The 22,686-nt window shown below is 46.8% G+C and overlaps 1 protein-coding gene across 5 annotated transcripts in view; it reads left to right on the top strand.

The window, feature by feature from the left end:
* dclk2a (doublecortin-like kinase 2a) overlaps nucleotides 1-22,686 on the top strand; it is a 528,903-nt gene that overhangs the window by 332,064 nt on the left and 174,153 nt on the right. For 4 of the 5 annotated variants that reach the window (XM_072496079.1, XM_072496083.1, XM_072496081.1 and 1 more), the window contains exons 4-5: nucleotides 4,737-4,841; nucleotides 6,512-6,559. In XM_072496079.1, the coding sequence (XP_072352180.1) occupies nucleotides 4,737-4,841; nucleotides 6,512-6,559 (153 nt within the window). The remainder of the gene's footprint in view (nucleotides 1-4,736; nucleotides 4,842-6,511; nucleotides 6,560-22,686) is intronic. The other variant, XM_072496080.1, reaches the window with a different exon arrangement.

Here is a 22,686-nt window from a genome sequence, read left to right as displayed (position 1 = left end):
GCTCACGATCTCAGCAATGACTGTCCCAGTAATGGACAATGTCGTCTCCACCATGTGGGGTTAGGACATGCTGGTGCATCTGTCGCCCTGTGAGCCTGATCTGTTGCCTCCAGTTGTGTGGCACATTCTTCTGCAAAAGATAAGGAAGTGTGTCAGTGAGTGTGTCATGAAATTGTTTGGATGTTGTGGCTATCACGCTTGAATAGTTGACAGTATATGCAAGCTGTGAGATGTTGGATGTGAGATTTGCGGCAATGGTAATTTTGTGAGAGTAAGGTAAAGTATGTGAATATTAGTTATGAGACATGCTTGATAAAGATTATTAATAGGTGAATGATGGGGTGTGGTAATTTGAGCAGTACGTTAGGCTGGTACAGTTGGCAGGATATAGCATTTAAAGGTGCATTCATTAAGCTCGTGAGGTAATTTAATTTCTTGACACATCCAGGTTCACGGGGCTTGACTCCTTCCATTGACTGCCACAGCTGTTTGCTCCCACAACCTTTTGACCTTAAGCCTCAAGTGTTTCCTGGCCTCTTGTGGTTACAGGACATCTCTCCTACTTCCCACCTCTTTCACCAAGGTCTCTAGTGCAGTATTGGTATCCTTGCAGCCCACTGTCTCGCATGTTGTGCCATTCTTCATTGTTTTCTAGGTCAGATTGACTTCCTACACAATAGCCAGCACCTGCTCTAGCCCCATTGTGCCTCTGGTTTGAGAGATGCAGGCTACCTCTAACTGGTGATGGGCTGCCTGCTATTGCATGGGGCCAATTAACAGAGTGGTAAGTGCAGACTGCACGTCGCATTCATTCAAATGAGCAGGCGCCATGAGTTGATGTCCTGGCCATATTACGATCAATGGACACTTGTAAATCGCCTGATTTCAGGGGTTTTCCTATTTAGCTCTTCTGCATTTCTTGGCTAAAAGAATGATAGTACGTTTCTATTCGTGGCCTAAATTTATTTGAGTGTCAAAAGAATCCCATTAGACGAATTAAGAAGTTCATACTCATATTGAGATTTCAATACTGTGAATCATTTTGCCTAGACTGCTGTAATAGCTATATAATGATAAATTATAAAGAACAGAAAAGCTGATAGAATATGAAGACAAATTTATCCTGATATCAGAAAAAGTAATAACATTTAATAAGCTTTAATATTTTTTTGCCTTTGTTGATCTAATGTCACATATCAGATTTTTTTTCTACATATTTATTAAACCCGGTAAATAGCACTGATGATCTTTGTGCTAACATGTCAGCTGTGCTTGAGTTGGTAGCAGTCTTGCTTTCAGAGTCCGAAAGTTGTTGTGGATTCAAGTTTCATCCCAGCACTCCACTTAGACCATGAGAAATAGGAACAGAGTAGGCCATTCAGCCCTTTGAACCTGCTCTGCCATTTAATAAGATCATGGCTGATCTCACACTGACTCAGTCCACTTTCCTGCCTTCTCTCCATAACCTTTAATGCCACTACTGATTAAAAACCTATCAATCTCAGCCTTGAAAATGTTCAAGGACCCGACCTCCACTGTTTACTAGGGTAAAGAATTCCAAAGATTCACCAATCTTTGAGAAAATAAATTCTTCCTCAACCCCATCATAAATGACCACCCCCTTATTCTGTGACTGTGCCCTCTGGTCCTACACTCTCCCATGAGTGGAAACATCCTCCCAACATTAACCCCGTAAGAATTTTATATGGGTGCGATTTAACTAACAAAAAAGTCACTATCTAACTGGGCACTATCTAACGACACTCTTATTTTAGGGCCCCAGTGGTGAACACCCCACCGAGGCCGCACTTAGCACATATCCTGCACTGAGGAGCTCCAATGATGACGCCCGGATCTCTTGACCCGCTAAAGCAACCCTCAGATCTCCCCAACTCACTGTTAGGGGGTCCTCAAGCTCCCCTGCACACCACCACATACCGACAGGGTACCCCCAGGCCCGATCCCTGGCTTGGCACCCTGGCAGTGCCCCTGCCAGCTTGTCAGTACCACATGGGCACCCTAGCAGTGCCAGGGCAGTGCCCAGGGTGGCACTGCCCGGGTGCCAGCCTAGCCAGAGACTGACCACCTGGGGGCATTCAATCCCTGGAGAGACCCCCCCCTAAGTGACATTCTGCCTGCTCCCCATTTGTGGGGAGAAGTGCTGATCGGCAAACGGCAGGGGGTCTCCTCAGCGAAGCCAATAGATGTCGGGTGGCCATTTGATCCGGCAGCAATATGGCAAGTGAGCTTTTAAGCTCTTTTAATTGTGCGAGTCTGGTTCCTGCCCATTGTGGGTGGGATCCAGATTGCGACCTCTCACAAGATCTCGTTAGATCCCGCAAGATGTATTGACCATCGGGAATTAATCTATTGTTGGCTTCCCTTTCCGATTCTGGCAGGATGCAGCTGGTAAATCATGCCCTATGTTTCAACCATATCATCCCTCATGTTTCTGAACTCCAAGAAGAACAGAACCACTCTGTTTAATCTGGTAAATTTATCCTGAAACATTAGGATAAGTCATAATAACACAGGAATGCACATTATTTGATTTGAAAAGCAACTTACTGAATTTTTGCCTAAATATGTTTTTCCTGAGATTTACTTTGAGGTAATGTTTCCTTTTTTAATGTATATTAACGTTTTACATTTTAGAGAATGACGCAACAAAATTATAAAATAATACATCGCCATAAGCAAGGAACAAAAAACAGCTCAGTATGCATGAGTATAGAGAGAGAGACAGGATAGCAACATCATAACTGGCTTGATACAATCATTAGACATAAGTAGGTACCTATACAGCTCCACCAGAGACCGAGGGAAAAACATGAGGCCATGAGAAACATGGTAAAATGGTGCACACCCTCCCATGCTGCATCAGCCCACAATTGCTATGAGAAATCAGGATACTTTTTCCACGTCATGTTCGGGTGCGCACCAACAAACATCTCCCTCATCTCTAGCGGCACCAACAAAACACCACAGCCTCTTCTCTTCAGATACCAGACCCATCAGCATCCATGTAGGAGCAAGCATGGATTCTTCATACCTGCCCTTACAAAAGCAAAAAAAATATGCTCAAACTCCAGTTCTCCAGTTCTAAGGGGGGTTACATATGTACCACGTAATGCAACTCAACCCCAAACTAAGGCCTAGCGCAGAACCAAAATCATTCCACACTATTATTCAGAGAGAACTGGCAGCAACATGTTTGGATTATGTTCAAACCTTCACAGCCTCCCAAAAAAGGAAGAAAAAGCTCAAACTACTAGAACTAATCCACAGGATAATAAGGGATCAAGTCTCAAACCAGGTCCATATTTTCCTGGCGCATGCCGAGCAGCCAGCATTGAGGAAGAGATACTAAAAAGAGGATAGTTACCTCCGCCCCAACTGGAGGTAACCCCAACCCGAGAAGAATAACAACCATCAAGCCACCCGACAATTGGGCACCCTGGGAGGGACTGTCGATTCCCACCTCCCCGGTACAACCAGGGAACCTCCTCCAAACCATCAGACCAGGTCAGGATTAGAAATTGCACCCTGATCACCCGGATGAACAAAGAAAGAAAACCTCCAAGGGAGCGATATGTCAACTGGCTCAGAATGACCGTCATCGCAGAAATGATACCAAATGCAATCCCTCGCTCCAACAACACAGTTTCAAACAAAAAAATGAAAAGAAGCTCAAGGAGCAAAGAAAGGCCTGAAGAAAAGATGCAATGGATCAAAATATGGTGGCCCTATTCTGCTGGTCAGTGGTGGAGTAGGAGTGACATGATGAGTTGGGAGGCTTTGTGGTGAAGCACAATTCCAGCGAGCCATGTTCCCCCTTTTATCATTAACTGGAGATATACCCCTTGAGACCTGACACAGTTTATCAATTTGCATCAACTGCAGCAACAGATGGCTGGACTGATTCAAGACACGGCACAGCATTGTTATCTGTGTGATAAGTGGTGACGGTGCTGCGGTTATGGCAGCAAATATGACAGATGGTTAGCTCCAAAATGGTCTTGATCACGTTTTGAACAGTATGTACCATGAAACATTTTTATCCAGGTGTAACTGGATAAATCCAGCTTTACCATCTTTTGCCAGACCGCTTTTCGATGCTGAAATGTAAAGCATGTAATGGTGGAAAGCAGAGGACAAAATGTGTCATTGCTGCAGTCTGCACCGGCATAGATGGCAACGAAAAGCTTCTGCTTCTTGTGATAGACAAGTCCAAGAAACTACATTGCTTCATGAATGTACTTTTCAAGCAGTATGAGTCTAACAAAACTGCCTGGGTGACCTCCAACCTCTTTTAATGCACAGCCCCCGAAGGTCAGGCCATTGTAAGGTGTGAACAAATTGAATAAAGACTTTGAATGTGTTATTTTTGGCATAGACTGTGTTTGTAGGCATATTGGATTACATAGAGCTCCATTCCTGTGGGAACAGGGCGTCCTTGGCTATCATGAAGCTCCACTCAACACAAATTTGGAGGTGGATCCCAAGAGTCGACTCATCAAAGTTTTACTGTATTCTTTCCTTGTACAGCTAAAACTGGAACTTTTCCCGTCATACTCAATGTCCATGTTTAAAAATACCACTGTCAAAGACAAATATAGAAATGCATTGTAATATAGATAATACCTATTTTACAATCAATAAAGATATGAAATCCATTATTAATAAAGTCTGAAATGCAAAGGATAAAAATAATAGGGCTTCTTCTTTCTTTTCAGAGTGTCGTGTGATGAAATCATCCTACTCGCGTTCTGGTAGTACCTCACGACATTCCGGATCAAAAAGTCCTGGGCCATCTCGCCGAAGCAGGTCTCCTGCATCAGGTACAACTTTTTTAAATGGCAGTGCAATAAAAACATCCAAAAAAAGCGAAGGACTACTTTTAACAAGCCCGACTACTTTTAACAAGTCTGACTACTTTTAACTGACCCATGGGGAAATTGTATGTGAATGAGCAGGCAGAAAGATAGCTTGCCTCTGTGCACAAAAAATACCCTTCTGTTCCTAGTGTATTATCTTGTGTTCATTTTTGTGCCACCATTTCTGACCTTTACACTTCCCTCGATGTTTACATCACTTGAAAGGCTTTTGAACGTTTCTCAATAGAACTATTCTCAATACGTGTATTGTATCGTCAGCTGATTGGCAGAAAGATTGTCCGATTACTACAGAATCAAGGAAGTGAATAATGACTCCGAACTTCGTCAGAGTGGCAATCTCTGTTGGATTGCCCCTCTCGACTGACTTACTCTTGCTGAAATTCTACAGCCCCTATCTCACCCAACCTTCGTCACTCAGGCTGGGTGAGACAAGAGCAGTGAAGCCTGCTCTCGGCTGCATTGGCGCGGAGTAACTGGGGCGCAGGGAAAAAAGGAACAGCCCCCATTTTACGGTGGCCGGGGGAGGGGGGGGGAGGGATTGGTATGGTAGGTCCCCTGGCGGGTCATGTGTGTGTGCAGGCTGCACCCTGCAAGGCTGGGTCACCACCGCAACTTTCAGAGTAACTATTTGGATAAAACTGGCAGAACCATGCAAGGTTAACAATTTAAATCACTTCTGTCGGATGGTTCCCAGCCCAGTGCAATTGTCTAGAGGAAGTTAACACTTCTGGGCAATTGCCGGGTAAACCCTTGCATGGGATCGTACTCGAGGGATCCCCCAGCACATCATTGGGGTACCCTTTAAATGTGATGCTGGGGATTGAGGAAGTTATGGACTAATGCTTATTGTGAACTGGTAACTTTGTTAGATATTTAACCCTTGGAATTGTAGAAATGGTAACACTTTAGGGTTCTTTTGCCTCACGTTTCTCAGATGCACACACAGTTTCCTTTCCCAACAAGCAACGCCTTAGGGGTAATTTTAACTTTAGTCAGTGGTATAAAATGGCTGATATTGAATTAGCTGCACTTTCAGTTGCAAAAGAAAATCGATCGGTTTATGGAATGGGTAACCAATTTGATATTGCCATTTTAGACTATTGCCCAAAGTTACAATTACTCCCACTGTTTATAAGCCAGCTGCAAATATATTCTTTCCTAATGCACCAATAAAAAAAAGGCACCTGCATGTTTGAACTTATCCATGTAGCAGAACCATGGTGTGTTTAATGTAAATAACACTCTGAATCTATGAATAGAAACACAATGCCTTATTTCCACATGGTTGGTTTGCAGCCACTATTAAACAAGTCATCTTCAGATCTGTTTCTCCAGATTACTTGACTGTATTTCAGAAAATAGTCTCCCACACCTAGAAACACTATGGATTATGCCCTGTGTTGTCATTGTATATTTGTGATCTCTGATATGTCTTCATCTCCTTATATTAGTCTTTGTTACTCAGCTAAATGTTGTCCTTAATTGTACTAATTTTTCCTTTGTTTTTAACCCTCGTGTTTTGAATTTGATACACTGTTCTATTTATGATTGTGTGGTAACATCTCTCCTTAATGTTTTTTCCTTCTGCTTGTGTGTTAACTGAATGAGTACAGTTAAAAGAGGAGGTTACTACACAGCTTATTCTCCGGTCAAATCCCCAGGTGAGCTCCTCTTTTCATACAATCCCATCTCACACTTTGTTATGATCCTCGAGGCAGGTTTGTCTGAACAACAATAATATTCACAAGGAGCTGGAGTTTCCCCTTCCAACAGCTAACTCAATCCTGAAAGGAGATGGGGTACATGTCCATGTAGTGTTGGTGTTGATGCCTTCATCAACTCGACGTTAGCAACTTGAAACTTGTTGCCACTATAATTACCAATGTCAGAAATGCCAGCAAAGCTTTCTTTTTTGGTGTAAATCCCATTTGCTACTTGAAACATTCTGAGGGTGAAATTGTTTTTGGGCAGTACTGCGAGAGGAAAGGAAGAAAATTAATAATTATTTAAACTCCATTGAAGTCAATGTAGAAGAAAGCAGGGCGCTGTGGAAAACCGAAGGCCTTGTGCTATGTCCCTCACGCCATGGCCCAACTGATTCCATCCATCTGCATCTTCCAAATAACAATGATTCACCACCAAGTGGGCTGTTGTCTGCTGACTGGACTAGATCCACCTGAGGCCGAGAATCATCGCAGGCTACAAAGGAGTGATCCGGGGTGCTGGGGACTACCGGGGGAGGAGGGATGGCAGCGAGGGCGGAGGGTGGTTCTCAGCAGCTCTCCGTTCCTCGTGTTGGGTCCCTCGATCAGGCACTTAGTGCCTTCGGACGAAGGACCTTATCTTGGAGGCATAAGTATTTACTTGTCGTATTTCATGCATGCGACCCCCTCCACCCCATCACTGTTAACACCAGCAACAGCACAATGAAGCCCTTAAGTGCGCATCAATTAAAGCTCTGTACGCATGTAACAAGACTTCCTTACTTTTATACTCCATCCTTCTTGTACTGAAGACCAAGGGAAGGCTTGCAGCAATATTGTGTTTTAATTTTGAATATAAAAAGAACGTTCTATTAAGATATAAAACTTTAGCAGGAAGTTGGCACGATGGGCTTAGCACCACTTGATTTCTCTGCTGCCGACTCCAGTGAATTTTGAGTGTCTCATCCCGATTAACACAGTTTTGAAATGGTTGCAATAGCTGTACCAGGGACCCAGCTTTTGTGGGGGTAGAAAAGGTTGTTGCTTCGTCAGGCGCCTGAGGAAGCAGAGCTAGCTGCTTCTAGACTGACTGAAGAGGAGAGCCAAATTGGTCATACAAATTTTACAACATGATTCATTGATGACTAGCAATTGGCTGCATTTTGTGACGGGACCTTTTAAAATAGAAATCCTGCCCTATACACGGACACAGCAACTCCAGACACCAGGACTGTGCAGCCATGCTTTGTGATCAGCAATACTCATGTAAAATCTAATCAACAATGTCACTCCATTGTTCCCTGAAATTTGAATGCAGCTGCATATATGTGAGTACCTGCGGTCAATGGCCAGCTGCCCTCCGCTGCCAGAAAACATGCTGTAGGGGGCTAGAAAGTCCAGCCTTTTAGCTCTTAAATAATCAGGTTTGCCTTGACAAAATCAATCTTCACTTTGAATCTTATTAAAATTCCTTTCATTTAAGAAAGAGATGGTGAGATATGGTCTGATACGTGTTAAATTAACTAGACATTTGTATGAGTAAATAGTTAATTACAACTGATTTGATCCATAAATTATTCCATAAGAAGCACAAGATTCCGGAGTGATGCATACTGGCTTGATTATTTAAACTTTTGTTTTTATTAATTTACGGTATATGGGTGTCGCTGGCTCGGCCACCATTTATTGCCCATCCCTAATTGCCCTTGAAAAGGTGGTGGTGAGCTGTCTTCTTGAGTGTTCGCAGTTCATGTGATGTAGACACATCCATGGTGCTGTTAGGGTGGGTGTTCCAAGATTTTGACCCAGTGACAGTGAAGGAATGGTGATATATTTCCAAGTCAGGATGGCATATCGCTTGGAGGGGAACTTCCAGGTGGAGGTGTTCACATGTGTCTGCTGCCTTTGACCTTCTAAATGGTAGAGGTCGTGGGTTTGGAAGGTGCTGTTGGCGGAGTCTTACTGAGTTCCTGCAGTGCATTTTGTAGATGATACACACTGCTGCCTGTGCATCGGTGGTGGGGGGAGTGAATATTTGTGGATGGGATGCCAATCAAATGGGCTGCTTTGTCCTGGATGGTGTGAAGCTTCTTGGGTGTTGTTGGTACTGCACCTATCCAGGCAAGTGGAGAATATTCCATCACATTTGTGCCTTGTAGATGGTGGACAAGAGGAATCAGAAAGTGAGTTACTTGCCATAGGATTCCTAGCCTCTGACCTGCTCTTGTAGCTACAGTATTTATATGACTAGTGCAGTTCAGTTTCTGGTCCATGGTAGCCCCCAACATGTTGATGGTGCGAGATTTCAGCGATGGTAATGTCATTGAATGTCATGGGGCAATGTTTAGATTCTCTCTTGTTGGAGATGGTCATTGCCTGCCACTTGTCTAGCACAAATATTACTTGCTACATTTAAGGGGCATCTTGACAAATACAAGAATAGGATGGGAATAGAGGGATACGGACCCAGGAAGTGTAGAAGATTGTAGTTTAGTTGGGCAGCATGGTCAGCACGGGCTTGGAGGGCCGGAGGGCCTGTTCCTGTGCTGTACTTTTCTTTGTTCTTTGTTTGTTCTTTGTCAGCCTAACCTTGGATAGTGTCCAGGTCTTGCTGCATTTAGACACGGACTGTTTAGTATCTGAGAAGTCGTAAATGGTGCTATACATTGTGCAATAATTGGCGAACAGTCACACTTTTGACCTTATGATGGAAGAAAGATCATTGATAAAGGAGCTGAAGATGGTTAGGCCGAGGACATCACCCCAAGGAACTCCGGCAGTAATGTCATGGAACTGAGATAATTGACCTCCAATAACCACAATCATCTTACTTTATGTTAGGCATGACTTCATCAGTGTATCAGTCTACCAATCACAGGAGAGATGTAAGAAATACACTTGATGAAATCTAAAGTGTGATTATTTCTAACTTATGAGGACCAGAATATATAACGCGATCCGATATGAAGCCGCCCCCCAGCCCTGTAGAAGCTGCAGTCTGGTAAGAGGGCGAGAGAGCACCTCAGCACTCAAGCTGCTACATTGTCCTGTTGGAGAGAGAACCTCTCTACAGTGTGGCTTGTGGCCATCTGTGAGTTGGCTATGAGGGTGAATTGTTAAATAGTGGAATGGAGTATAGCCTCCCAGTCCATTGTTTCAGATACAACCTCCGTTTGTGAGCTGCGTTTTGGCCACAACATTCCAATTGTAAAATTCCAGTTTGTGTATGGAAAGGGCCTCAATAGACCCCTTAATTGACTCAAGTGCCACTTGCGAACAGGTAGGCTTCCTGCCCCAAGCCAGGCTCCTGGAAAATAGTCCGGAGGCTGGACCAGGCCAAAGATTTTGGGCCCATCACCTCCTGCCCTCCTCCAGAGCCTTAAAATTTCAGCCTATAATGTCAAAACATTACTGCAAATAGATTAAAACAGCAAGAGGGTAGTCAAAAGTGATCCCCATGATATGGCCTCTTTCTTAAGGCTTAAGTAGACCTGGCGTACAACTGTTTTGGCCATCCATTGCTAGTGCCAGTTGTGGTTGAACCAAATTAAGCAATACTGAGCCTCACTCCCTTTCTTCCAAAACCACCAACTATTCCAGGATGATTTCAGAGAGTAAAGAGTAACCGAGTAATACCGTCAACTCCCAACCCATTGGCCTGACTTCAAATAGTTGGAAAACGAATGAAATCAAAAATTGGTTCAATAGTGGAACCCTTGTATGAAAATAAGAAAAGTAATGACCACGAACATGACTTTAAAAGGGTAGGTCTTGCTTATTTTAAGAAGGTGACAACACATATTGACAAATTACTTTTGATAAAGTATCACATGGCAGACTCCCTTCCAAACCAAAAGAGGATATCAAAGATGTAAGACAATAACATAGGAACATGCAAATAAGGAACAGGAGTATGCCATTCAGCCCCTTGAGCCTCCTCCACCATTTAATTGGATCATGGCTGATCTGGTAGTAACTTTAAATCTGCATCCAGTCTAACCCCCAAGAATCTATCCACATCTGTTTTTTAAAATATTCAAAGACTCTGCTTTCACCACCTTTTCAGGAATAGGTTCCAAAGACTCTCAACCTTCTGACAGAGAAAACTGCCTCATCTCTATTTTAATTATTTCTAGAATTTCCCACAAGAGGAATCCTCCTTCCTATATCCACCCTGTCAAGACCCCTCCAGAGTTTGTTTAAATCAAGTCGCCTCTTACTCCTCTTACTTACAGCACATTACCAATCTAGTCTGTCCAGCTTTTCCTCATGAGACAACCCACCCATTCCAGGTACACCTTCTCTGAACTGCTTCCAGCGCATTTACATCCTTCCTTAAATAAGGTGACCAATTCTGCACACACTACTCCAGATGTGGTCTCATTAATGTCCTGTACACTGATGTGGCACTTGGTCAAATGCATAGTAATTGTCCAATGGGAAGGAAAATCCTGCCGAGGAAACTGCATTTATTTCTAAGAATGAGGTCTTGATCTCATTTAGATCCTTAACCTGCATGAGCAACTTGCATTTCAAAGGAATGAAATCTGATGGGTCTGCATGTTCTTGAAACCATTATATTTGTTATTTTCCAATCTTGTCAGAATTAACTTTGATGAATGGAGTTTGAGTCGTCAAATTTAAGATGATGAGAGCCATATAAGGACAATTCAAATGTTTTGAATCTGAATGTATTGGATTTTGATACTTGAAACTTTGTTGAATTGAACCAACTGAGGAAAACAGAAGGATCAGATTAAATTCTGCTTCTGGACTGAAGGCAAGGTTTGCTTCGAGTCAGAGCTGTAAATACATTGCTTGTGAACTGTACAACCAAGGTGTTGATTTACACCAACGGTTCAATGCTCACAGCTGCTTTCTGAGTTCCATCTGGGAAACAGTTTGATGAGATTACTTGTTGCGAGGGACTTAATTGAACAGTTTGGATGTGTTCACACGGTGGGTGACACCATGGCTGCCTTTGATTGGACTCCATATATTGGACAATTAGCATTATCAACAGTGAGGACATGCTGTTGGGGGAAATGCAGGTGGCCAGCAAGGAAGGGAACGATATCCACTTCGCAGAACGTACAGAACACAGCTCAGCTTCTTAATCCTATCAGAGGAGCATTATTTCCAAAAACTGAGATTGTCATGTCAGGTGTTTTAGATCCCTGCAGCCACTTTAAAGACCTGTCTCCTACTGGACCTAATGGGCAAACATTACCAGTGACTGAAAGTGAGAACTACCCTCTCATTCCTTCCAGGGTGCTAGCAGAGATAGTGAAGATCTTGCACTTGTTTGCAAATATATGCATATAACAAGTGGATTATTGCCAGACTGGAATATATGTAAACTTTCTCTGTTGTGCGAATAGCAGAAGGAGTGTGCACCAGGATTTGCAAGGTGCCAATGACTGCACATGCATGGCAATTTGAGCACCCACTGACTAACCAGGAGCATTTCTCAATTTTGTTTCAATACTCAGTTGGTGTGCAACCACAAGAAAAGGTTCAAATATTTCCTAAAGTGCAGCACCCAGAACGTTATGCAATAATGCAGCTCCTAGTGTCTTATACAAGTTCAATATAACCTCTTTGCTCTTGTACTCTATCGTGGTGTTAATAAAGCTGAGGATACTGTCCTGTCACAAAATTACGTATGCATATATATACCCAGGTCCCTCTCCTTCTACACCCCCTTTATTTTATATTTTCTCTCCATTTTCTTCCTACCAAAATGAATCACTTCATATTTCTCCACATTGAATTTCATCTGCTTCTTGTCCGCCCATACGTCGGTAGTTATATTTGTGTTTGTGTGTGTTGGTTATAAGCTAAAGCTTAAAGTTTTAGTTTAAGCTTAATTTCTATTTCTTGAGTTGTGTGTTAAGTAAACTGGAGGCTTTGTTTCACTTTAAAAGTTGCATGCATTCTAATGAGGCTTTTTAAAGTAGGAAAACTGTGGTTGCCGAGCAAACGGACAACAGAGGGAAAAAATACATATTGTCGTTCACTTGATAATTATGCTCTGAGGATCAGGAAACAATTTAAATCTCTCTCTAACTAATTGCTGAGAAAAATAAGTCAAGATAAGTTGCTCTAAACTTAACGTAACTGAATGTTGCGTGAGTTCTGGATCTCAAGGGAGATACCAAGTTGCTAGCAGTCTATTGGGAGTGGGAACTGCAGATAGCATGTTCTAAAGGAAGACACTTAAGTGCAGGAACAGGAATCTGGAACAGATTCTGTTCAGTGAATTTAAGAGTGAGGAGCAGAACAAGACTCCATGTTAAAAGACAAAGCTGCAGGAAATAGATAAAGGCTTACGAGAAGCCTGAGATCCAAGGACAGAGCCAAAGGCCTGAACTCCTGACTATGGGCCTGAGAAGCAGTGACTTCTGCTGGCAAGACTGCGTATCTGAGAGATTGCTTGTAAGGCAAAGCTTGAATGCATGTGGCGCTCTTGGGGAGAGGAGCATCGGAAGGAGAGGTTGAAACCCTATAGGTGGATCCTTGGTGAAGACCTCCAAGAGAAAGTGTAATTTGGGGAGAATACTCCATAGTGTGTTCTTCGAGAGTAGAGATTATAAACCCTTATCTGAAAGACAAAGTTCCAGTGAGACCAGTTGGATCACTGAACCAGTGATAGATGTTGGGGGGAATTGCTAAGAAATCTGTAGGATTTGTTAGGTTGGCATCGGTCACTTCGTTTCAGAGTGTGAGGTGCCTGACCACAGGCCTTCTGTTGGTTTACCTGGACTGTGTACATCCTCTGAACATTGGAGTATAAAATAGATTTTGTAACTTGTGTTATCCTTATGAATCTGTATATATCTGTAAAAGGTATAATTGGGGTGAAGGGGTAGTGTAATGTTCTTTCCATGTTTAACAAATATTTTATTATTTTGTTATAAGTTCATCAGCTGACGTGGGCGGCATTGTGGCCCAGTGGCTAGCACTGTTGCCTCACAGCGCTGAGGACCCAGGTTCGATTCTGGCCCCGGGTCACTGTCCGTGTGAAGTTTTCACATTCTCTCCTTGTCTGCGTGGGTCTTGCCCTCACAAACCCAAAAATGTGCAGTGTAGGTAGATTGGCCATGCTAAATTTACCCTTAATTGGGAAAAAAAAATTGGCTACTCTAAATTTATTTTTTAAAAGTTCATCAGCTGAGTCCTGCCAACGGCTCTGTAGCTAACGCGAACAACAGTGGGGAGAGGGGGCATCCCTGTCTCATCCCCCAATGTGGCCTAAATTAGTCCAATGTCATCCTATTTGTCTGTACGCTGGCCACAGGAGCCTGATACAGCAACCTGACCCAGTCAATAAAGCCCCAACAAATCCGAACCGTCCCAGTACCTCCCACAGATATTCCCATTCTACTCGATCAAAAGCCTTCTCTGCGTCCATTGCGACCACTACCTCCACCTCCCTACCTTCTGGGGGCATCATGATCACATTTAGCAACCTTCTTACATTGGCCACCAACTGCCTACCCTTAACAAACCCCGTCTGGTCCTCCCCAATCACGTCCGGAACACCATCTTCAATCCTAGAGGACACAATTTTGGCCAGCAGTTTGGCATCCACATTCAATAGGGATGTCGGCCTGTAGGCCCCAAACAGCTCTGGATCCTTGTCCTGCTTCAGGATCAGGGAGATCGTGGCCTGTGACATCGTCGGGGGAAGCACCCCTCTCTCCCTTGCCTCATTGAACATCGTCATCAACACCGGCCCCAATATCCCAGAGAACGTTTTATAGAACTCCACTGGGTACCCATCCGGCCCCGGGGCTTTACCCGACTGCATGGACATCAGCCCCTCCGCTATCTCTTCAATACCGATCGGGGCCCACAGCTCATCTACTAGCTTCCTATCCACCTTCGGGAAATTCAGCCCCCTTAGGAAGTGCCTCATCCCCTCCGGCCCAGTTGGGGTTCCGACCCGTACAGCCTACTATAAAACTCCTTAAACGCCTTATTCACCCCTGCTGAGTCTCCAACCAGGTTTCCGTCTCCATCCTTTACTTTCCCTATCTCCCTGGCTGCCTCCCTCTTTCTAAGCTGCTGGGCAAGCATTCTGTGGCCTTCTCTTCATGCTCATAAATCGCCCCCCTCGCCTTTCTCAGCTGCTCCACCACCCTCCCTGTGGTTAACAATCCGAATCCGCCTGTAGCCTCCGCCGTTCCCTTAAAAACCCTGCCTCTGGGGTCTCCGCATACCTCCTGTCGACCTGTAGTATTTCCTTTACCAATCGGTCCGCCTCTGCCCTGTCTACCTTCTCCCTGTGGGCCCATATCGAGATTAGCTCCCCTCTAACCACCGCCTTCAATGCCTCCCAGACCACCACTGCCGAATTTTCCCCGCGTCATTGAACTCCAGGTCTGAATACATTTCCTCAACCGCCCACACACCTCTTCGTCTGCTAAAAGTCCCACGTCTAACCTCCAGTGCGGTGCTGATTACTGTCTTTACTAACCTGTAGGTCAACCCAGTGCAGAGCATGGTCTGAGATTGTGATCGCTGAGTACCCCCCGTGTCCACGAACCCTGTCCCTGCTCAGAATGAAGAAATCGATCTGGAAGTACACTTTATGCACGTGTGAGTTGAAGGAGAACTCCTTCACCCTCGGCTGCCCAAATCTCCACGGGTCCACCCCCCCCCCCCCCCCCCCCCCCCCCCCCCCCCCCCCCCCCCATCTGCTCCATGAACCCTTTTAGCTCCTTAGCCATTGCTGGCACCCTGCCCGTTTTTGAGCTTGACCGGTCTAAACCAGGGTCAATAACTGTGTTGAAGTCCACTCCCATGACCTGCTTATGCGAATCCAGGTCCAGTATCATCCCCAGCATCCTCTTTATAAACTCCACATCGTCCCAATTTGGCGCAAACACATTTACTAGTACCACCTGCACCCTCTTACAATTTCCCACTGACCATAATATACCAACCTCCCACATCCAAAACTATTCTTCCCGCCTCAAACACCACCCTCTTGTTGATCAGGATCGCGACCCCTCTAGTCTTCAAGTCCAGTCCCGAGTGAAAAACCTGTCCGACCCAACCTTTCCTTAATCTAATCTGGTCAGCTACTCTCAGGTGCGTCTCCCGCAGCATTACCAGTCCGCCTTCAGTCCTCTCAAATGCGGGAACACGCGTGCCCTCTTGACCGGCCCATTGAGCCCTCTTACATTCCAGGTGATCAGTTTAATTGGGGGGGCTCATCAACCCCCCCCCTTCGCCGATCAGCCATCCCCTCTCTTGGGCCAGTCGCCAGCCCGTGCCCCACGCCTCCACCAGCCCGCCCCCAGGCAGCCTCCAGCCCCGACCTCCTCTCTGTCCCTCAGCAAAAGTCCCTCCCTCGACAGCAGAACATTTTCCCCCCATCCCCCCTTTGATTTTTTTTAAGATATATTTTATTCAAGATTTTTTGGCCAAACATAACAGTACATAATGTTTCCTTTATACATCAATAAAACAATATAAATAACAATGGCCAGTTTTAAACAAATAAATAAATAATATATGAACAAAAACAAAACTAAATGGCAACTGCCTTGTCCACAATAAATACTCTCCAAAAATACAATCCAATATACAATTACATATACCAAATACCTATGCATATACAATAACATCCCTGAGAGTCCTTCTGATTCCTCACCCCCCCCCCCCCCCCCCCCCGGTTGCTGCTGCTGTCTTCTTTTCCATTCCCTCTATCTTTCTGTGAGGTATTCGACGAACGGTTGCCACCGCCTGGCGAACCCTTGAGCCGACCCCCTTAGAACGAACTTAATCCGTTCCAACTTTATAAATCCTACCATGTCATTTATCCAGGTCTCCACACCCGGGGGCTTGGCTTCCTTCCACGTTAACAATATCCTGCGCCGGGCTACTAGGGACGCAAAGGCCAAATCATCAGCCTCTTTCACCTCCTGCACTCCCGGCTCTTCTGCAACCCCAAATATAGCCAGCCCCCAGCTTGGTTCGACCTGGACCCCCACCACCTTCGAAAGCACCTTTGCCACCCCCACCCAAAACCCCTGTAGTGCCGGGCATGACCAGAACATGTGGGTATGATTCGCTGGGCTTCTCGAGCATCTCGCACACCTATCCTCTACTCCAAAACATTTACTGAGCCGTGCTCCAGTCATATGCGCCCTGTGTAACACCTTAAATTGTATCAGGCTTAGCCTGGCACACGAGGACGATGAGTTTACCCTACTTAGGGCACCGGCCCACAGCCCCTCCTCAATCTCCTCCCCCAGCTCTTCTTCCCATTTCCCTTTCAGCTCATCTACCATGATCTCCCCCTCGTCCCTCATTTCCCTATATATGTCTGACACCTTACCGTCCCCCACCCATGTCTCTGAGATCACTCTGTCCTGCACCTCCTGCGTCGGGAGCTGCGGGAATTCCCTCACCTGTTGCCTCGCAAAAGCCCTCAGTTGCATATACCGAAATGCATTCCCTTGGGGCAACCCATATTTTTCCGTCAGCGCTCCCAGACTCGCAAACGTCCCATCTACGAACAGATCTCTCAATTGTGTTACCCCTGCTCTTTGCCATGCTCCAAATCCCCCATCCATTCTCCCCAGAACAAACCTATGGTTATTTCTTATCGGGGACCGCACCGAGGCTCCCGTCTTTCCCCTATGCCGTCTCCACTGCCCCCAAATTTTCAGTGTAGCCACCACCACCGGGCTTGTGGTGTATTTCTTCGGTGAGAACGGCAACGGCGCCGCCACCATAGCTTGTAGGCTAGTCCCCCTGCAGGACGCCCTCTCCAATCTCTTCCACGCCGCTCCCTCCTCTTCTCCCATTCACTTACACACCATTGAGATATTGGCGGCTCAGTAGTACTCACTTAGGCTCGGTAGTGCCAGCCCCCCCTATCCCTACTAGGCTGGAAAAATCCCCTCCTCACTCTCGGGGTCTTCCCGGCCCACACAAAACTCATAATACTCTTCTCAATTCTTTTTAAAAAAAAGCCTTCGTGACCACCACCGGGGGGCACTGAAACACAAAAAGGAACCTCGGGAGGACCACCATTTTAACCGCCTGCACCCTCCCTGCCAGTGACAGGGACACCATGTCCCATCTCTTAAAGTCCTCCTCCATCTGCTCCACCAACCGCGTTAAATTTAGCCTATGCAATGTACCCCAATTCTTGGCTATCTGGATCCCCAAGTACCGAAAGTCCCTTGTTACCTTCCTCAACGGTAAGTCCTCTATTTCTCTGCTCTGCTCCCCTGGATGCACCACAAACAACTCACTTTTCCCCATGTTCAATTTATACCCTGAAAAAACTCCAAACTCCCCAAGTATCCGCATTATCTCTGGCATCCCCTCCGCTGGGTCCGCCACATATAACAACAAATCGTCCGCATACAGAGATACCCAGTGTTCTTCTCCTCCCCTGAGTACTCCCCTCCACTTCCTGGAACCCCTCAATGCTATTGCCAGGGGTTCAATCGCCAGTGCAAACAATAATGGGGACAGAGGACATCCCTGCCTCGTCCCTCTATGGAGCCGAAAATATTCAGACCCCCGTCCATTCGTGACTACGCTCGCCATCGGGGCCCTATACAGCAGCTGTACCCATCTAATATACCCATCTCCAAAGCCGAATCTCCTCAGCACCTCCCACAAATAATCCCACTCCACTCTATCAAATGCTTTCTCGGCATCCATCGCCACCACTATCTCCGCTTCCCCCTCTGGTGGGGGCATCATCATTACCCCTAGCAGCCTCCGTATATTCGTATTCAGCTGTCTCCCCTTCACAAACCCAGTGGTCCTCATGGACCACCCCCGGGACACAATCCTCTATCCTCATTGCCATTACTTTGGCCAGAATCTTAGCGTCCACGTTCAGGAGGGAAATAGGCCTATAGGACCCGCATTGCAGCGGGTCTTTTTCCTTCTTTAGGAGGAGCGATATCGTTGCCTCTGACATAGTCGGGGGCAGCTGCCCCCTTTCCCTCGCCTCATTAAAGGTTCTCATCAGTAGCGGGGCCAGCAAATCCACATATTTCCTATAAAATTCAACTGGGAATCCGTCTAGTCCCGGGGCCTTCCCCGCCTGCATGCTCCTAATTCCTTTCACTACTTCCTCCGTTTCAATCTGTGCTCCCAGTCCCACCCTCTCCTGCTCCTCCACCTTAGGAAATTCCAGCTGGTCCAGAAAACACATCATTCTCTCCTTCCCATCCGGGGGCTGAGCTTCATATAATCTTTCATAGAATGCCTTGAACACTCCATTCACTCTCTCCGCTCCCCGCTCCATCTCTCCCTCCTCATCTCTCACTCCCCCTATCTCCCTCGCTGCTCCCCTTTTCCTCAGTTGGTGGGCCAGCAACCTGCTCGCCTTCTCCCCATATTCGTACTGTACACCCTGTGCCTTCCTCCACTGTGCCTCTGCATTACCCGTAGTCAGCAAATCAAATTCTACATGTAGCCTTTGCCTTTCCCTGTACAGTCCCTCCTCCGGTGCCTCCGCATATTGCCTGTCCACCCTCAGAAGTTCTTTCAGCAACCGCTCCCGTTCCCTACCCTCCTGCTTTCCTTTATGTGCCCTGATTGATATCAGCTCCCCTCTAACCACTGCCTTCAGCGCCTCCCAGACCACTCCCATCTGGACCTCCCCATTATCATTGAGTTCCAAGTACCTTTCAATACACCCCCTCACCCTTAAGCACACCCCCTCGTCCGCCAATAGTCCCATGTCCATTCTCCAGGGTGGACGCTGTTCTTTTTCCTCCCCTATCTCCAAGTCCACCCAATGTGGAGCGTGATCCGAAATAGCTATAGCCGTATACTCCGTCCCCGTCACCTTCGGGATCAGCGCCCTTCCCAAAACAAAAAAGTCTATCCGTGAATAAACTTTGTGGACATAGGAGAAAAACGAAAACTCCTTACTCCTAGGTCTACTAAATCTCCAGGGGTCTACTCCTCCCATCTGCTCCATAAAGCCCTTGAGCACCCTAGCTGCAGCCGGCCTCCTTCCGGTCCTGGACCTCGTTCTGTCCAGCCCTGGTTCCAGCACCGTGTTAAAATCTCCACCCATTACCAGCTTCCCCGCCTCTAGGTCCGGGATACGTCCTAGCATGCGCCTCATAAAGTTGGCATCATCCCAGTTCGGGGCATATACGTTCACTAAGACCACCGCCTCCCCCTGTAATTTGCCACTCACCATCACGTATCTGCCCCCACTATCCGCCACTATGGTCTTTGCCTCAAACATTACCCGCTTCCCCACTAGTATAGCCACCCCCCTGTTTTTCGCATCTAGCCCCGAATGAAACACCTGCCCCACCCATCCTTTGCGTAGTCTGACCTGGTCTATCAGTTTCAAATGCGTCTCCTGTAGCATAACCACATCTGCCTTAAGTTTCTTTAGGTGTGCGAGTACCCGTGCCCTCTTTATCGGCCCGTTCAGCCCTCTCACATTCCACGTGATCAGCCGGGTTGGGGGGCTCTTTACCCCCTGCCCCTTGTCGACTAGCCATCCCCTTTTTTTTATCCAGCTCCTCACCCGGTTCCCACGTAGCTGTATCCCCCCCAGGTGGCGCCCCCCCGCCCCGCCCACCCCACCCCATACCAGCTCCCCCTTCTCCCCAGCAGCAGCAACCCAGTTAACCCCCACCCCCCCACCCCCCCCCCACCCCCGCTAGATCCCCCACTAGCGTAATTGCACCCCCCATGTTGCTCCCAGAAGTCAGCAAACTCTGGCCGACCTCGGCATCCCCCCGTGACCTCGGCTCGCACTGTGCGACGCCCCCTCCTTCCTGCTTCCCCGTTCCCGCCATAATTATCATAGCGCGGGAACAAAGCCCGCGCTACCCTTTTGGCCCCGCCCCCAATGGCCGACGCCCCCAGCACCTCCACCTCCCTCCCTCCCTTCCCCACAACAAGGGGAAGAGAGAAAAGTTACCGGGTCGCAGGATTAACAACTTAAAAATCATCTCTTCCCCCCTTTTTCCCCCCTCTTCGCCCCCCATATTCGCCCCACCACTTTGTCTCAAACGTTCTTTTTTTATAACCCACTTATTCCAATTTCTCTTCGACAATAAATGTCCATGCCTCATCCGCCGTTTCAAAGTAGTGGTGTTTCCCTTGATGTGTGACCCACAGTCTTGCCGGCTGCAGCATTCCAAATTTGACCTTCCTTTTATGAAGCACCGCCTTGGCCCGATTAAAGCTCGCCCTCCTTCTCGCCACCTCCGCACTCCAATCTTGATATACGCGGATCACCGCGTTCTCCCACCTACTGCTCCGAGTTTTCTTTGCCCATCTGAGGACCATCTCTCTGTCCTTATATCGGAGAAATCTCACCACTATGGCTCGGGGAATTTCTCCAGCCCTCGGTCTTCGCGCCATAACTCGATAGGCTCCCTCCACCTCCAACGGACCCGTCGAGGCCTCCGATCCCATTAACGAGTGCCGCATCGTGCTCACATATGCCCCGGCGTCCGCCCCCTCTGCACCCTCGGGAAGACCAAGAATCCTTAAATTCTTCCTCCTCGCATTATTCTCCAGCACCTCCAGCCTTTCCACACACCTTTTATGGTGTGCCTCGTGCATCTCCGTCTTCACCACCAGGCCCTGTATATCGTCCTCGTTCTCGGCAGCCTTTGCCTTCACGACCCGAAGCTCCTGCTCCTGGGTCTTTTGCTCATCCTTTAGCCCTTCAATCGCCTGTAATATCGGGGCCAACAGCTCCTTCTTCATCTCCTTTTTAAGTTCTTCCACGCAGCGCTTCAAGAACTCGTGTTGTTCAGGGCCCCATATTAAACTGCCACCTTCCGACGCCATCTTGGTTTTTGCTTGCCTTCCTTGCCGCTGCTCTAAAGGATCCACCGCAATCCGGCCACTTTCCTCTCCTTTTTCCATCCGTGTCCAGGGGGGATTCCCTTCTGGTTTACCGCACAGTGCTTTTAGCCGTTAAAATTGCCGTTGGGGCTCTTATTAAGAGCCCAAAAGTCCGTTCCACCGGGAGCTGCCGAAACGTGCGACTTAGCTGGTCATCGCCGCACCCGGAAGTCCCATCCCCCCTTTGTAACAGCACAAAATAAATCAACCCCTTTGATAAGCCTAACATCTGCTCACCCCCCACTACGCTTCCGTAAGCTATCCAGCCCACCTAGCTTGGTGGCCCTCGCCCCTGGTGCCAGACATTCTCCCACCTATTGTCCCTTCCTCTCCCCCCCCCACCCCGGCGCTCATACATACATATTCAAACGAAAAACAATCCCAACACAATTGCCCGACAGAGATTTTTTTAAAAACCAGTTGAACAAAGAAAAGATCCAACATCTAAAATTTGTAATAAAACTTAAGAGCCCAACCCCAAGGCGTTCTACACTTATGTGAGAAATAAGAGGATGATCCGAGTGAGAGTAGGGCCGATCAGGGATAGTGGAGGGAACTTGTGTCTAGAGTCTGAGGAGATGGGGAAAGCCCTAAATAAATATTTTGCTTCAGTATTCACTAAAAAGAGGGACTTTGTTGCTCAGGAGAACAGTGTGAACCAGGTTAATAGACTTGTACAGCTTGATATTAAGAAGGAGGATGTGCTGGAAATTTTGAAAAGCATCAGGATAGATAAGTCCGCTGGGCCTGACGGGATATACCCAAGGTTACTGAGGGAGGAGATTGCTGCGCCGTTGGTGATGATCTTTGCATCCGCACTCTCCACTGGAGTAATACCGGATGATTGGACGGAGGTGAATGTTGTTCCCCTGTTCAAGAAAGGGAATAGGGAAATCCCTGGGAATTACAGACCAGTCCGTCTTATGTCTGTGGTGAGCAAAATATTGGAAAGGATTCTGAGAGATAGGATTTATGATTATTTAGAAAAACATAGTTTGATTAAAGATAGTCAGCATGGCTTTGTGAGGGGCAGGTCATGCCTCACAAGCCTCATTGAATTTTTTGAGGATGTGACGAGACACATTGATGAAGGTCGGGCGGTGGATGTGGTGTATATGGATTTCAGTAAGGCATTTGATAAGGTTCCCCATGGTAAGCTCATTCAGAAAGTTAGGGGGCATGGGATACAGGGAAAATTGGCTGTCTGGATA

This window comes from Scyliorhinus torazame, chromosome 3 (assembly GCF_047496885.1).
Source record: "Scyliorhinus torazame isolate Kashiwa2021f chromosome 3, sScyTor2.1, whole genome shotgun sequence".
Lineage (NCBI taxonomy): Eukaryota > Metazoa > Chordata > Chondrichthyes > Carcharhiniformes > Scyliorhinidae > Scyliorhinus > Scyliorhinus torazame.
This window is presented reverse-complemented; position numbering and strand designations above follow the sequence as displayed.